At 36.3% G+C, this 17,084-nt stretch overlaps 1 protein-coding gene across 1 annotated transcript in view; it reads right to left on the bottom strand.

The window, feature by feature from the left end:
- Cdkl5 (cyclin dependent kinase like 5) overlaps positions 1–17,084 on the bottom strand; it is a 181,832-nt gene that overhangs the window by 104,159 nt on the left and 60,589 nt on the right. The window contains exons 2-3 of the mRNA XM_055615721.1: positions 12,580–12,784; positions 9,694–9,728 (exon numbers count right to left, since the gene is read on the bottom strand). Coding sequence (XP_055471696.1) covers positions 9,694–9,728; positions 12,580–12,643 — 99 coding nt within the window. The 5' untranslated portion in view covers positions 12,644–12,784. The remainder of the gene's footprint in view (positions 1–9,693; positions 9,729–12,579; positions 12,785–17,084) is intronic.

A 17,084-nucleotide genomic window follows, 5' to 3' on the forward strand; every position in this document is an offset into this window, starting at 1 on the left:
ATCATCAAAAGGCAGGAACCGCCAACCATCCATCCACTACACCCTTCTCGTTCAGGATGTCATCGGCTAAGGGTGCTGCTTCCTGATTCTAGTCTGTAACTTTTTATGGTTTTATTACTGAGAAAAGTTTTTCATAAGCAGGCTTAAATAGAGAACTTAGCAGGAAAAAGAGGTTTCATGCTATCCTTTCAATTGCCATCTTCTACTAGATTCATATTGACCTCCTTAACTATATTTTAAGTTCTCTGACAATGGAAAACCTTACATGTGTCAGTTCAGCTAGGCTAAACTAACTTTCTCAAAAATCCTGAGTGAGCTGTCCCAGAAGCAGAAAGACACACATGGAAGTTTGGTTTCTTTTAAAAAAAGTTCTGTTTTGTGAATATGTTTTTGTTTTAATTCCAGGTATGGGATATGGGGCTGCTTCAGATTGTCCACAGCTACTTCACAGCAGGTGACTATGATTTGTCTCCTGTTCTTGTGCGGGAGTGTGGTTTTGCCAGATAGTTTCTGTGAGTGTGTGATACTTGGAATTCTGAAAACTTTTCAGATTGAATAAATGCCAGAGCCCTGAAAGGGGCTGAGGGGCTCTGAAGAGAGGCTGCTGCTTCTCCTGCCTGGTTGTTCTTGTTGAGGTCTGACAAGAAGAAATTAGAGATATCCTGATATCAAAGATTGGACTTGCCCCAAGGAACCTAACAACCCTAACCAGCAGGAAGTAGTCTAAAGAAGTCTACATCCCCCCTTTCCTCCTAACCTTCTTTCTTGCCTTCCTCATGTTTGGGGGTTGGAAAGGACTGGGGTGGAGAAGGGTAGTATATATAAGAACCAGCTAACATCGTCCAAAAAAAAAAAATGCCTACAATTTTTTTATTGAATTTAGAAGAGCAGCTTTTAGCTAAGTGGCTGGTATTTTATATTTCATAGTTTTTTTTTTCCTTAAGCAGATATGTGTTCACTTTTGTGTTTTAAATATCAAGCCTTGAATACACTGCTTGAAGTGCAGAAGGAAGAGTTAAAAAAAAAAAACAGTTGGGTCAGTGAGACAGCTCAAGCAATGAAAGTACTTATCAACCATGCCTAGCACCTTGAGTTCAATTCTTAGAACCTACACAAAGGTAGAAGGAACTGATTCTGTAAATCTGCACCCCCACACCTATCTTTACACATTTGTATGACACATAACACCCCCAAATGTGTGTCCATGTGTGCATGTATGAACAGTATGTTTTTAAGTTCTTGATTTTTTTCTACATGAAAATACTTTAACATGTGAAATAAATCTTTAAATTAAGAGATATAAAGTTCAAAAGTATCACAAAATATGAATGATAGCTACTAATCATATGTACCTTGGAGCTAAATTTTGTTTGTTTGTTTGTTTGTTTGTTTTAGAAATAGATCACCCTGCCCTACTTTCTAGTCACTGGTTCCAACAATGGCTAGACTATACTTATTATTTAAGACCATCAACTAAATAGGCACTTGTTAATTAGGTTTCTTACATTATCAGTGAATATATATTTCAAGTCTGTGCAGAAAAATAATCCATACTGATTTTTACTATTGAAGTTTTGAATTAAGGAGATGGCGATGATACACAAATTACTAATCACAGAACTTTGTCAAAGAAATCACTCAACTTTTTGTTTTGTTTTGTTTTGTTTTTTAAGACAGAGATTTTCCGTGTAGCCCTGGCGTCCAGGAACTCAGTCTATAGGCCAGGCTAGCCTCAAATTCAGAGATCCAACTGCTTCTACCTGTTGGAATAAAAAGCATGTGCTACCACTGTCCAGCTTGAAGCTACTTAAAAAGATGGAGAAAGAATGTTCTTGTCCTTGAACTAATTATGTCATTATTTGCATAATAAGGGATTTAAAACTCACCCTATAAAAACCTAATAAATAATGACACTGACTGAAATGAGGAAACTGAAAAGAAGCATACAGAAAAGAGGTGCTACAGAAAAGCTGAACTTGTTCCCTAACAAGGAACCCAAGATGATCCTGATAATTTGAATGTGGTCAACTGGAAAAGCAGCCTGGGGAACAAATCCTCTACAGAAGGTAGAAAGGATGCTTTAGAAACTGAGTCAGGCCCAGGCATGGTGGTTCAGGCTTTAATATCAGCACTTAAGAGGTAGGAACAGGTAGAGGCCAGCCTGGTCTGCATATCATGTTCTAGGCCAGTCAAAACTAAATGGAAGTCCCTATCTAATAAAGAAAGCAAGAAAGGAAAGGAGGGAAGGAAGAACAGAAGGGAAAAATAAAAAGACAAAGCAAGCAAAAAAAAAAAAAACTGAGAAAGAATGAGGCAAAGTCTTCAGTGTAGACAGATCTTAAGGGAATCCTAATGAGTATTTCTTTTCTCTAGTAACTAAGAAACAGACATAAAACCAAACCTAGAGGAGGAAGATGAAAATTAAAGCATCTAGGAAGCAAAAGAATAGTCCAAATTCTTGTAGTTTCCTAAAGAAGCCATATCTACCTGGAAAATAACACATATTTCTCTTGTTGATATAGAAATATGGGTAGTTTTTCCTATCAATAGATTAGTAGATGGTCTTGGCTGCTCATGTCTGTAATTCTCATAAATCAGAAACTGGAGTAGAAAGAATGCCACAAGTTCAAGGCCCACCTGTACTACATAGTAAGGCCCAGTATGTTACATTGTCTCAAAATAAATAAGTAAATAAATAAAGACTAGCAGATTCTGAAATACAAAACATAAAAACATAACTGCAAAGAAGTAATGTTTTAATGAGAGACTTGCAGTATTTCAGAAAATTAATTAGACCAGTAACAACAACAACAACAAAACCAGGTCAAGAGCAGAAACCATGTCAACTAATGGTTCTATGTGACTACCTCTATAAACAGGACAAAGGATATTTTTCCTTGCTAATGATTCCTATTATCTTTGCTCTAAGCCTGAGGTTCAGTGACATCTCATCAGTTTCCATAACCTGCAGTAAATTAATATCATTTCAGAGCCTAAATCCCTTAGAAATGGATTATGATGAAAAAAAATGCAAAATTATTTCCAGATTTTCCATTAAAATCCTAAGCTTTACGATTTTAAGTAATAAAAATTTACACAGAAGAAGCAGGAACTTGGACTTACCAGGTCGAAGACAGAGGATGGAGCCAGTCCTGATGAGACTTGATAGGCTAGTGTCAGTTAGTATGGGGCAGGGGGGTGAGGGGAGGGCTCCCCTATCTGAGGACTAGGAGAGGAGGATGGGAGGAAGAGAGAGGGAGGATGGGGCTGGAGGAGACAAGGGAGGGGGCTATAATCCAGATGTAAAATGAATACATTTTTAAAAATAAATTTAAATTAAAAAAGCAGGAATATCAAAATATTTATTTAAATATAGAAGAAAGCAATGATGGAGAAAATAATATAACAAACTTCTATTCTACTTGACTGTCTTAATCTCTTTGATCTTTGTTTTAAAATTGTAATTCACATAAAAGTAAAAACTAAGGAAAAATACTTGCTTTATTTAATGTGGTTTAATAAAAAATAAAAAAATAAAAAGTTATTTAGCCAGGCTTAGTGGGGCACACCTTTAATCCCAGCACTCACTCAAAGGCAGAGGCAGGTGGATCTCTGAGTTTGAGGTCAGCCTGGTCTACATAGCAAGTTCAAGGACAGCCAAGGCTACACAGAGAAACCCTATCTTGAAAAAAAGAAAAAGAAGAAAAAGAAACAAATTAATTTTAATTTTCTTTTAGTAGAAAATAGTGCATGGCTTTAGATGGCAGCCATTTGCCCAAAGTAAATATACCCCCTAAGTATGAAAAAAGCTGTTAAATTGATTGGTCACTGGCTTTTCCTCAAATATTGCCTTAATATAATTTGATGTTCATAAAGTCCAGAAATTGTTTTGTTTTGGAGAAAAACAAAAAGAATCACTGTATATGCTGCTGTCAGGTGTGATAGCTCATATCTGAATCCTCGATACATCTTTAAGACCAACTTAAGCTACACGGTGAACTCCAGGACACCCTGAACTATAGTGTGAGATGCTAGCTCAAAAAGAAAGAAGCTGACCTCGGTGGTGCACGCCTGTAATCCCAGACTTCAGGAAGGCAGAGGCAGGCAGATCTCTGAGTCTGAGGCCAGCCTGGTCTACAGAGTCCAGGACAGCCAGGGCTACACAGAGAAACTCTGTCTCAGGAAAAAAAACAACAACAACAACAACAACAAAAGGAAAAAAAAAAGAAAGAAAAATGAAGGGAGAGAGGGAAGAGGAAAAGGTATGCTGCTAACAATGAAATATGGAATATGGTCAGACAAGATGGCTCAAGCCTATAGTCTGAGTACTCCACTCAGGTGGCTAAGACAGAAAGCCCAAGGCTAGCCTGGGTCTCAAAGTGAGTTTGGGGAATGGATTACATACATTACGAGGACAACCACTATTTTAGTTAGGTTTCTATTTCTCTGAAGAGACACCATAACCATGCAACTCTTATAAAGGACAACATTTAATTGGGGCTGGCTTACAGTTTCAGTGGTTTAGTCTATTATCTTCACGGTGGGAAGCATGGTGTCATGCAGGCACACATGGTACTAGAGAGTAGCTGAGAGTTCTACATCTGGGTCCAAGGGCAGCAAGAAGAAAGAGACACTGGGCCTGACTTGAGCATCTGAGACTTCAAAGCCCACTCCAGTGACGTACTTCCTCCAACAAGGCTACACCTACTCACTCTAATAAGGGCACATCTCCTAACATTATCACTCAGTATAAACCTATGGGGCCAATTTCATTCAAACACCACACCTCCTCTCTCAAAAAAAAATTAAAAAACAACAATGGAGCCTTATAACAAAAGATAAATTGTGTCAATTGAGTAAGAAACAACTAAGAATGTCTGTATCCTCAATTCAGAGAAATAAATATATTTGTTAGTAGTGTTTTAGGGTGACTATTGCTGTGATAAAGCATCCTGAACAAAAGCAATTTGAGGCGAGGGACAAAGTTGTTGTTTTTGTTTGTTTGTTTTTTTACTCATAGTTGAACATAATGAACAGTTCATTATCATATTCAGCAAAGGAAGGAACTCAGAGGCAGGAGCTGATGCAGAAGCCATGGAGGGGTGCTGTTTACTGGCTCACTTCACATGGCTTGTTCAGCCTGCTTTCTTATAAAACACAAGGCCACCACCCCAGGGATAGCACTACCCACAAAGGGCTGGGCCCGCCCCCACTGATGACTAATTAAGAAAATGCCCTACAGCTGGATCTTATGAAGGCATTTTTTTACAATTGAGGTTCCCTCCTCTCAGATGATTCCTGCTTTGTCAAGTTGACATAATACTTGCCAATACAACTAGTAAATATTGAGTCAATTCCATACTGCCACTACAATCTCATTTTTTTCAACACATAAAAAGAAAAAAATGGCACATTCTAGATTAACCACATTTATAAAAAAAAAACATCTTATGACCATTTATTTCACTTAGAGGTTAATTAATACATGGCTCATTGCAATACATGGATTTGTTCACCTCTCAATCCTCATCACAGGTGCTCCTATAATTTTTAGACTACTGATAAATACTGGTTCAAGATCTTCCGTCCTACCCTCCTTTAGATTTCAACAACCCATTCATTCAGCTCTGTACTCCCTCAAGTAAGCATCCTATCATTTCAAAACCCCATTTCCCTTTCAAGGTAGCTACTTCTGGAGGCAAAACAAAGCCTGGATTCACCACTTAACAAATACATGATCAAGGCCTTCTTCTATGGTTCATATATTACTGGTTCCTTATCTGCAAAATGGTGACAAAAAGGACTGCTGTCATATACTAGACATATGACAGCATATGACAGCGCTTAATATGTGGTGTTTATTATAGGGTTTATTTTTTTAACATTTTCCAGTTTATTTTACCTTGTGTGCATGTGTGTGTGTCTTGTGGTATGTGTAGGCACATGAATTTGGGTGTCCACAGATGCTAGAAAGGTTGAATCACCCTGGAGCTAGAGTTACAGGCTTGTAAGCCACCTGATGTGGGTGCTGGGAACCAAACTCGGGTAAAGTCAGGAAAAGTGGGGTAGGAAGAATCACATACATATGAATAAAAAGAATACAACCAAGGTACTTGTGTAGGGTAAAGGCTAAAAAACCAGTACATCTTCCAAATATGAGTTGTCATTAGGCATTATAAGCAGAAGCTTAGTTATTGCTGAGAGTTTTACACACACATATCAATGTGTATATTCAACAAAAAAAGAAGCTATCAAAAAACCTCGAGCTGTATATTTTCAATTGGGCAGCATTTCAATAAGAAAAGAAAAAAAAAAGACAAGAAAAAAAAAGTCTTCAGAGGGTGAAATTGCACAGTATGTAATAAACACTTGCTACCAAACCTGAGTTTAATCCCCAGAATCCATGTGATGGAAGGAGAGAACCTACTCTTGTAAACGGTCCTCTGACCTCTACATGCACACTACAACAAGGAGGGGTACATGGGAGGGTTTGAAGGGGGAAAAGGAATGTCGAAAATGATGTAATTATAATCCTAAAAAGAAAGTCTTAAAAAAACAAACATCGTCTTTGGCCTGGAATAGCCCATCATACTATATCCAGAAAAGACAAGGCATACTTGATCTCTGAAATGTCTTATCAAATATAAAGTGGTCTTTTTCATACTTGCTTAGATATATAATATATTATGAACTACTTAATTATATAATACATAATTATCAAAATATACTATTTATAATTATATATACATATATCCATGCCTAACAATGGCTAACATATGCTTACAAAACAGATTTACTGTATAATCATATATATATATATATATATATATACAATGCATAAATCTTTAAGCATCTCACTAAGATGTTGAATATGCAAATATATTGGCACAATTATTTTTCATATAATGAACTAAAAAAGAGGATCACATTATATTTTAACTATAACATGAACTCCAGAGTAATCTGTTCATTTGATTCTAAAACATAAATCCTATGAGGCACATCAGATTCTCTATTTTTATATAATAGATCATAGATTTGAAGGTCTGATTTTAGCTGGGAAAAGGATATACTCTAACAAGTCAAATGACTAAACAGCTGCCGATGCTAAAAAGAGTTTCATATTATTCTGAGTTAGGCACTAATTTATGCTTTAAATTTTCCATCCTGTGATAATCATTTTAGATGCACGAAAGGGAAAAGCAACCATACTTTGAATGCTGATCTGAGTCTCTCATTTAGTGACAAGCAGAAAAACATACATTTTAGATGCAAGCCCCAGCTGACTGGCTTGAACCTGGAATTCCTTACCCTCCTGCTTCCATCTCCCAAATGCTGGGATTACAGCTGTGTGCCACCAGGCCTGGTTCATGCTGTACTGTGGATTAACCCTAGGTTTTCCTGTATGCCAGGTGTAAGCACTCTACCAAATGAGCTACACCTCCAGCTGGAGTATTTTTATCTTTCCACTCACTTGTTTGTTAGAATACTGTCCTTATATACACTTGGATTCGATAATACATAGTACTAGCAACAGAGGCCTGAAGAAGAGCAGTTAGGAGTGAGAATCCTATGGCCCTGGGAAATCCATTTGGAATATGAACATTGATCCCTTCTGACTGTATGTACATCTCTCTGAGTTATAAGGAGGAATGCACCTTAGTTTTTTTGCCCTTATGATCTACATGAAAAAGGTTACTTTAAAAACTAACCCTTGAGTTTGCTGCAAGCGAAACTGCATCTTGCTAGGTATGGCAACTCATACTTTGTAAGCTCGGTGCTTGGAAGTTGGAGGCAGAAGGATGAGGCGTTCCAAGTCATCCTCAGCTCCACAGGAAGTTTGCCAAAAGCCAGGACTCTATGAGACCCTCTCTCAAACCACTTCCCCTCCAAAATTAAAAAAAAAGGCTAAACTTAGGTCAATGAATGACAAAGACTAGCAGAAAATATTTAAACTACACACATACATATATATGATAAGCAAGTAATAAATATGCGTGTATGTATGCGTGTATGGATATGTATGTAGACATGTCTGTATCTCCTAAATCCTTATGACCTAAACCCCACCACTAGGACTAAGTACAGCTGTAGCTTATTTCATGGGGTGCTTGCCTCATATTCACAATGGCTTCAATCCCCAACACTGCATAACCCGGCTGTGGTGGCACAAACTGTAATCCCAGTGCGCTAGTGGTAGACGCAAGTGATTAGATGTTCACTGCCATCTATTCCTTGGCTACACAGTGAGGTTGAGGCCAGCCTGGGATTTCTGAGGCTTTGTATCAAGAAGTAATAATAAAAAAGGTAAAACCCACAACTAGAAATGGAAGCTTCTATTGACAATACAGAACAAAAAAAGAGTCATAGCAGAAAGGGACATATTATGTTCACAAAAGAGTCAAATTGAACTTGGAAACTAACCTCCTATTTTTTCAAAAGTAATGCCCACCTAAGAATGCTTTTAGCTTTGGCAATTTATTACAACTCAAGGAAACTCATTAAAAGAAGAGCATTTCATTAGGGAGCTTTTCATTTTTTTTTTTAAATTTCAAACTACAGTAATACATCTTAACGAGGTATTCAATGCACTAAATTTATTTTGATTGCATTTATTTTAACTTCTTAATCATCCTTAATCAAGATCCAGTAGCATTCAAGCAATTTTTGAGGCTTAGTTACTGACAAAGATCTGCAGATAAGTTTTCAACATAAAAATAATTCAAACATCCAAATTCAAGAATTGAAAAGTCATTGTATTAAAAAAGATCCATGATGTAAAACACAAAACCATATTGTAATGGATTCTAAAATCAAAAGGTAGCAAGTATTTATGCGGAAAAGGCAACATAAAAGCTTTCATCATTTACAGATACATAATACTACTAATGGATGATACATTCAAATGATTACATGTTTCGAGATGATTAAATGTTTTGAGTCCAGTAGCTGAACTCATTTCAGATCCAAACTGTATCAGTAAAAAGGAAAAAAAATCACAAAATATTAAAGCTGTGATCTTAAAATTAATACAAAATAACATGAGGCTAAATCCTAATACTTTGATTAGATACATTCTAATAAAAACATAGTCTCTGAGCAAGATGCACTCTGCAAGAAGCAGCTATGAACCTTCAAGTACTTCATGAATACTTGATGGTTGATGTAGGACTTATAATCCAACTGACTTTGAGAGCGATGCACTACAGCCAGTACTCATAACCACACACTACTATCCCAAACCCCAGGGTACTGCCGAACACCTGCCCATTCACTACCTTTCAAAACCTAGATGGGAAGCCATCACAAAATCAACTGAGTGGGAATGAAAAATCACACCCCAAACGCCTCGTTCATGTGTAACTGGATAGACATTTAATAGGTCACTGTTTTGCTTCTTTCTTTCCATCCAACCTCTTTCTTCCCGTTATACAACTTTTCGCCTGTACACAAGTATGTTGGCTTAGAAAACAGCGTTTGACTGGAAAGAAGTAAGTTAATGATCACTTACCACGATCATGTTTATCCCAAAGGTGCCTTTCCTCTGGGTTTTACATATCAATCCTATTTCATTAAGAGTCACTAGCAGAACCAGACAATTTTAATTAAATGCTCACAGATAGAGAACATTGCTTCAGTTTCAAAACAGCTCAAATACATACATAGTTTTCCTTATAAAAATCATGTACTTGCCTTGTGTCTGCATTTAAGTACAACTCCATAGGCTCCTGTAATTAAAAAGAAGCAAGCAATCAGAGACATGCATACAAACTATTGTTCTGTGTTTATATAGCTTATTAGCCTATGTTTGAACGACAACACCTACGACAATATTCTAGGGTGATGGCATCATGAGCCACATACAAATACAGCAGGGATTTCTTACTCTGGTTTGTATAAACCAAGACTATATAAGTATTTTGAAATGTTTCTTTTTTACAAAAAATTTAAAATGCCACACACACATTTTTATTTTAGGCAAGACAGGGTCAAATAAATCAATAAATAGACCACGAGGCTATAGGCTATGTGAACTGGGCATAGTGGTGCACACAGCACTTAGGAGGCTGAGGCAAGAGGGCTGCCATCAGCATGAGGCCCAGCCTGGACTACATAGTGAATACCAAGCCGACCAGGGATACACAGCAAGACAACATCTCAAAACATGTATGTTTTGAGCAAATAAAATAAAAATCAACTCAATAGGTTTTAGCAAACTTAAAACTTAAAAGCTACTAATTCCCCAAGAGTAAGGGCAAACACAGATCCTACACAAATATGCTCCTAGGAGTCAAGTCAAGTCTCTTCTAGAATACTGTAATTTTATTTCCTAACAGGCAAAATATCATAGGTTGGAAGTAGGGGTGAGGTTCACTGGGATAGTGCTTTTCTTCCCCTGGCTTCTATGTCCACTATCTCTCTCTCTCACACACACACACATACCACCACCACCACCACCACCAACAACAACAAAACCTACCATCCTCAGGAATCTCACTAAACAATAAGACTTGCTACCCTCTAACCACAAAAGTTCAGCCCCACGCACTCCCACTGTCTCTGCTTTATTTTGACATAACCTCTTCCTATCTCTTGAGTTACTCATCCTATTATGTAGATGATAAATTCACCTTGCTAGAGGCAGAACAAAGAAACAATACCATGGTAGGAAAGTACCCTGGAAACTGAGGTTAAATGTGAAAAATCTTTTACAATGTGAAAAATCTAATCAAAGCAATCAAGACATAACATATATGATGATGGAGTGCTTAAGACACACTACAAATGTTTTTATAACTAGACAGGCAAATCCTGCATGCTACTATGAGAAGGGGGTGGACCTGAGTGAGACAAAGCTGGGAGACATGTCTCCAAGGGTCTAGGACACCTTATGTGGCTCCTTCAGTTTGGTAGAGAGGCATGAATCTTAGAATGATAGTTAAGATGGAACCAGCACACGAACTCCACAATCATCAGAAAACAGTCAATTCACAGCCCATTTTTCCACAGGAACGTATACTTGACAGATGCATTTCCTAACACAAAACCAACTGAGGCAGTTTACAAGCAAAAAGGGAAACAACAATGTCTGGCTATAACTTAAATTAACAGAATCTATAAAGAACAGCCTTGCAATCTTGGCTAATCTAAACCAATATAAAAAGATTATCATTAACATATGCTTGGAAAAAATAAGGTTATAATCTAGACAGTCAGACCCAGACTTTGAACATTCCAACCTTGTTACGCTCTAATTGCCCTTTTCCCTTTATTGCATGAGTCTTTAACTGACAAAAAGGCAAATTTTATAAACCAGGTAAGATAATGATAATGAATTTTTGTTACATAAATCAATGACAAAATGAAAAGGAATTAACTAGTGAAGGAAGGAGGAGCATTTTTTGGTATGGTTTGAGATTCAAACCTTGAAACAAGTACCCAATCAATAATCATATTCTTATTGTTTCTATTTACTTGAGAAGGATTTGCCAACCTTAATATTAAAATCTTTAAAAGCTCTGTAAAAATTTAAAATTTTTGAAATTCAAATTTTATTTTAAAAACCCAAAATACAAAACTTTTGTAACATCTGCTTTTTTATAAATGCTAAGAAACCACATTTCAACTGATATCCTATTAAAATAATGTTTTACAAATTTCTGTAAAGTTATCTCTAAGAGTCAAAATGACTAAGCAAGAATATCAGCATGATTTCTTTTTCTAAGTGTCAATTTTTGAGAAATTAATTATACTTTATCAAATCAATAGTATTGCAGGGTTATAAAACCATCATGTTGGTCAGATGTAAGGGGAGGAGGACCTCCCCTATCAGTGGACTGGGGGAGGGGCACAGGAGAAGAAGAGGGAGGGAGGGCGGGATTGGGAGGGGACTATAGCTGGGATACAAAGTGAATAAATTGTAATAAATAAAAAATTAAAAAGCATCATGTTATACATTACAAGGAAAGAAAAATTAATGGTATTAAAACCATTCCATTTATACTGATTTAAGATGTTAAAAAATATAACCAAACCATGTACTTGAAAACTTGTAAACTACGATCTGTCATTCTCAAAGAATAACAATGGAAGTTATTTATGTATTTGTTTACCATATCGTAAATCAAAGTTAGCATATACAAATAAATTTAAAGTTATTTAAAATAAGATTGGATGATTTAAAATGTAACAATAACAAAAATATATAGACTAAAGAAACTATACTAGTGAAAAGAATGAAATCAGGTCAGTTTTAGAATATAGCTGATTGCCAGGTGCTCATGCCTTTAATCGCAGCACTCCTGAGGCAGAGGCAGGTAGATCTCTAAATTCAAGGCCAGCCTGGTCTATGAAGTGAGTTCCAGGACAGCAAAGGCTACACAGAGTGGCTTGGTCTAAAACTAGTTTTCACTTGGAGAGTAAGAACCACATAGCTGAAGAACAGTTTTATTTTTATTACTACACACTTAGGTGCATATCTGAATTGAAATGCTAAATTGAGAGGATCTGAATAAATTTTTTTGGCGATGTATAAAATGATATAACTCTCCAAACTTCAAATGTAAAATTCTAACTTACCTTCACCTACAACCCCAAGGATCTCAAATTTATTCATCACATTACCGATGTTAGGAATCTTCATGAAGACAAACTCCTCTTTTGATGTAAGCCATAAAACATGGCACCAAAAAAGGAACTTCTAAAAAGTCCCAACGAAGAAATTCTCAAACCTTGGCAAGAAACTTTCATACATTTGTTCAATGATGAAATATTAAATAAGTCCCTGAAAGAAGAAACAGAATGAAATGCCATTAGTATTAATGGTACAATACTCAACCTATCACATCCTTTTTAAAATGATTTTTAATCCGTGTTAATGTTTCATATGCTGAAAAAAAAAGGAGGAAGAACTTCCACTGAAATGAACCTCTTAGTATTTAAAATTAATACCATAACCACAATTAGGGAAGGACCAGTTAACTTTTGAAAATAGTACTTTACCTATTGTCATCAATCTAAAGACAAAACCAAACATTGTACTCAAGCACACTCAACCACTTAGATCTTAGACATTTTTCTTTAACACTGATCGAAACTTTAATTAAAGACAGAGTCTTACTATGTAGCCCTGGCTGGAACTCAGAGATCCACCTCTGACTCCAGTGTGCTGAGACTAAAGATGTGTGCCATCACATCTATCTGACAAGAAACTTCTCTATCTATATTCTCAAATTGAACAGGTAAGTATCCAGAGAATAATGAGACCTTTATTTCTGTTTTTAATTTTTTATTTACTCTTTGGTAATTTCATACATGAATACATCTCACACACATGCAAACACACACACACAGACACACAGACACACACACACACACACCTAACCTGCTTCCCTTCAACCCAAACCTTGAACTCCTCCTAGACACCCACTACCACTTTCCTTTCCTAAATTCATATATTTTTTTCTTTTGACTAATCCACAGAATCTAAGAGCATAGCCTGCATGTTTATGGGTATAGGGCGCCATCCACTGGAGCATGGACAACCTACCCTTGGCCACATCCCTGAAGAAAGTTGACAGTGTCTATCAACTGCCAATGTCTTCTCTGTTAGGGGTAGGGCCTTATCAACTCTATCTTCCCCAGGCTGAAAAGAGATCTTCATTTCATAATCTCACAAAAGGAAAATGTAATATGAAAGGGCAAGAAAAAGATATAAATGTTTATGTCCCCAAATATACATATTCCCTAGCTCTGTGCCCTGAGGGAGCATCTAAGTAATAGTATACCAACAGCTCTGAGCCCAGTGTTATACTCTTAATGAAAAGATTCCCAGTTCCTTGGAGAAGTGACTAATTTAAGACAAGTGCAGAAACAAAATGCAGAGCCAGAAAGTAAGGAAATGTTCATAGAACAATCAGAGCATGTCAAATGGACTCAGGAGCCAAGCTAAATTGACTCATATTGGCGATATGAGTAATAAGCTCAACAGTTAAAAATAAAGATATTAATAAATTATATTCTGTAGAATAAAATAAAAACATGTCTATAAATACATGCAAGCAAAGCTTTTTATGAAGTTTTATCACAAATAATAAAGGAAGTGATGGAATTACAAAATCTCCATTTGATAGTCATTCTAGTAATAATTACTTTAGGTAAGTGTCATCAATATGTGCTAAAACTTATATTTGAAAGTTACCATCTATCCACAAGGCACCTATTAATTACAAAAGGACAAAGAGCAGTTTTATATTGAAGAATCCTGCCATGTGCATTATAATTAAGTGATCAAAGTTAACATGGTCAATAACAGAAGAAATCAACATCACGTGTCTCCTGAGAGAACACATTACATCACTACTTCTATGGCAATTCTAGCAGAAATGCAAAGCCTAAATAAATCTAACCAGGTGTGGTGTCTATGACTGTAATTTTAGCACTTGGGATGCTGAAGCCAGAGGATCTGAAGTTCATACCTAGACTTGGTCAGATTGTGTGTTCAAGGGCAAAACAAAATAAAACAAAATTTAAATGCTTATAGATTAGACATTACTGATTTTGATAATACTTAGGTTATGGAAAACAATGCTCTAGTTTTTTTTGTTTGTTTGTTTGTTGTAGTTGTTTTGTTTAAAAAAAAAACTTGCACTACTTCTACAACAGTAACAAATTAAAAATGTTTTAAAAGAAATAAATTTAAATAAAGAAAATTCTTTGTTACCTATATAATCTCAAATTTAAAAAATAAGAGTACCCCATGTGATATGTAGCAGGAACTATTCTTTTGAACATAATGGTGGAAATGTAAACTAGGACAAGACGTATAATTAAAATGTTCATAATTGCTATTTAAATGTTCTTATTCTGATAAATATATGTGACCATAGAGACCTGCAACAGAGAGAGTGAAACATCCCTTTAATCCCAGCACTCAGAAAGCAGAGGCAAGAGGATCTCTGTGTTCAAGGCCAGCCAAGTCTGCACAGTGAGATGTTATCTCAAAAGAAAAAAGAAAGAAGGAAAGAAAAAAAGAGTACCTGCAATCAATAGCCTTAAATGTGACTTATCAGACATAGTTTTGTTTTAATTAAATACAATGGGGTGGAGATATGGCTCAGATGGTTCAGAGAACTTTGTTCTTACAAAGGATCCATGTTTTGTTCCCAGCACCTACAAAAGCTGCTCACAAATGCTTACAACTCTAGCTCCAAAGGATCCACTGCCCTCTTCTGGCCTTCTGGGGTACTGCACTCATGCGAATACATCAATAAAACAATGAATTCTACCTATTCATATTTATCTTTAAAATTATTAAAACATCTTGTTAGGTTCTAGGCCTCCCAGAAAAGTATAGAGCACATGCACATACACAGACTGATAAAATATAGAGGATTCAAAAGAGATACAAAGCAGAAACTACAGATACTATCTATAAATGTAAAGGAAGTCAGGAATGGTGGTGCATACCTGTAATCCCAGAATTCAGAAAGAAGGTAGAAGGAGGGCAGCCTGGACAACAAAATGCACATAATGAAAGGAAATAACCAACTACCAAGGGATGTTCTCTGACCACACATGTATACATAGACAGAAATTACATGATATATGATACAATGTGAGGAAGAGAAATGGGAAGAGTGGGAAGGGAAGGAAAGGGAAGGGAAGGGGTGTTAGTTCACATTACTCCAGTTTATATTCCCATCATCTTGTCTAAAAGAACAAGTCCTTTCCTACTTACCTACCCTACATGGGACACTCATTTTTTTTAAAGTTTCAGATACCACAGGTAGCAAAGATAATTTCTTTGTTTACATTTATTTCTTCCTTTTAAAGCAGTTATTGTTTTTAGAAGTCTGATTTAGGAAGAAATGGGAGGGGACGGGAGCAAAGGAGGGAAAAGAAAACTGACAGAATAATAACTGGTAAACTGTTAGACGTTTAAGGGTCTAACAAGGCAGCTGAACATAGGCTTCATATATAAATATCAATTATATTTGTCAGCCAGTAAAAAACAAATAGTAGACCACATTTACAAGAACCAACAGAAGAATTTAGGATTCAGCATGACAAAACATATCTGAGATCTCTAATGCACACACATAAAACTATATTTAAAGGAAAAAGAAGACCTAAATAAATAAAAAAGTATTCACATTTTAAGGCTAAGATGATTGGATGCTATAAAACTGTCAATTCATTTCATGTTAATCCATACAGATAATGCAGCTGTCCCCATGTGGCTGCTGAGAATTTAAGACAAGCTGCTTTCAAAATCTACAGTTACAGTAGCCTCTACGCTTTTTCATAAGGAGAAAAGAATTAGAAAAGAATGGAAGTCAGGCCTAGGCAGAGAATTTGCGTGGCTACTCTACAGAATATATTGAGAGTTCTAACAGAGCAATAGAAATTTCTTCCATCTAAACACAATTCTTCAACACAGTGGTTCTCAATCTTCCTAATGCTGCAACCCTTTAATGTAGTTCCTCATGTTGTGGTGACCCCACCCAAAAAAATATTTTCATTGCTACTTCCTAACTTTAATTTTGCTATGGTTACAAATTGTAATATAAATATTTTTGGAGACAGAGTTTTATCAAAGGGGCCGTGACACATAGAATGAGAACTGCTGCTTTAAGAGGTTACTATACTTTCAGTGAAACTTATAGTACAATCATGTGTTGCTGTTGTTTATTAGATGGATGTCACAAGTATAGTCTAAGCATCAAACTCATGGCAATCCTCCTTCCTTAGCCTCTCAAGTGCTGGGGTCACAGGCATATGTTTGATTATCTGTCTTGTGATGCTACAGTTTTGGGGGAAAGAACCCAAGCTATTTTATTATTTATTTAAAAAATCATTTCAGATTGTCTCCCACGTCCCAGGGAATGGGTAAGTAAGACCCACAATGGTTGGTGAGATGGCTCAACATGTAAAACACTTGCCACACAAGCTTGATAACCTAAGTTCAGATCCCTGGAGCCCACAGTAAATGAAAGACTAGACCTCTAACCTCTACTCTCATGTCACCATAGTAAACACACACACACACACACACACACACACACACACACACACACACACAC

The sequence above is a fragment of the Psammomys obesus genome, unplaced genomic scaffold, assembly GCF_907164565.1.
Source record: "Psammomys obesus unplaced genomic scaffold, mPsaObe1.curated_primary_1811, whole genome shotgun sequence".
Classification (NCBI taxonomy): Eukaryota; Metazoa; Chordata; class Mammalia; order Rodentia; family Muridae; genus Psammomys; species Psammomys obesus.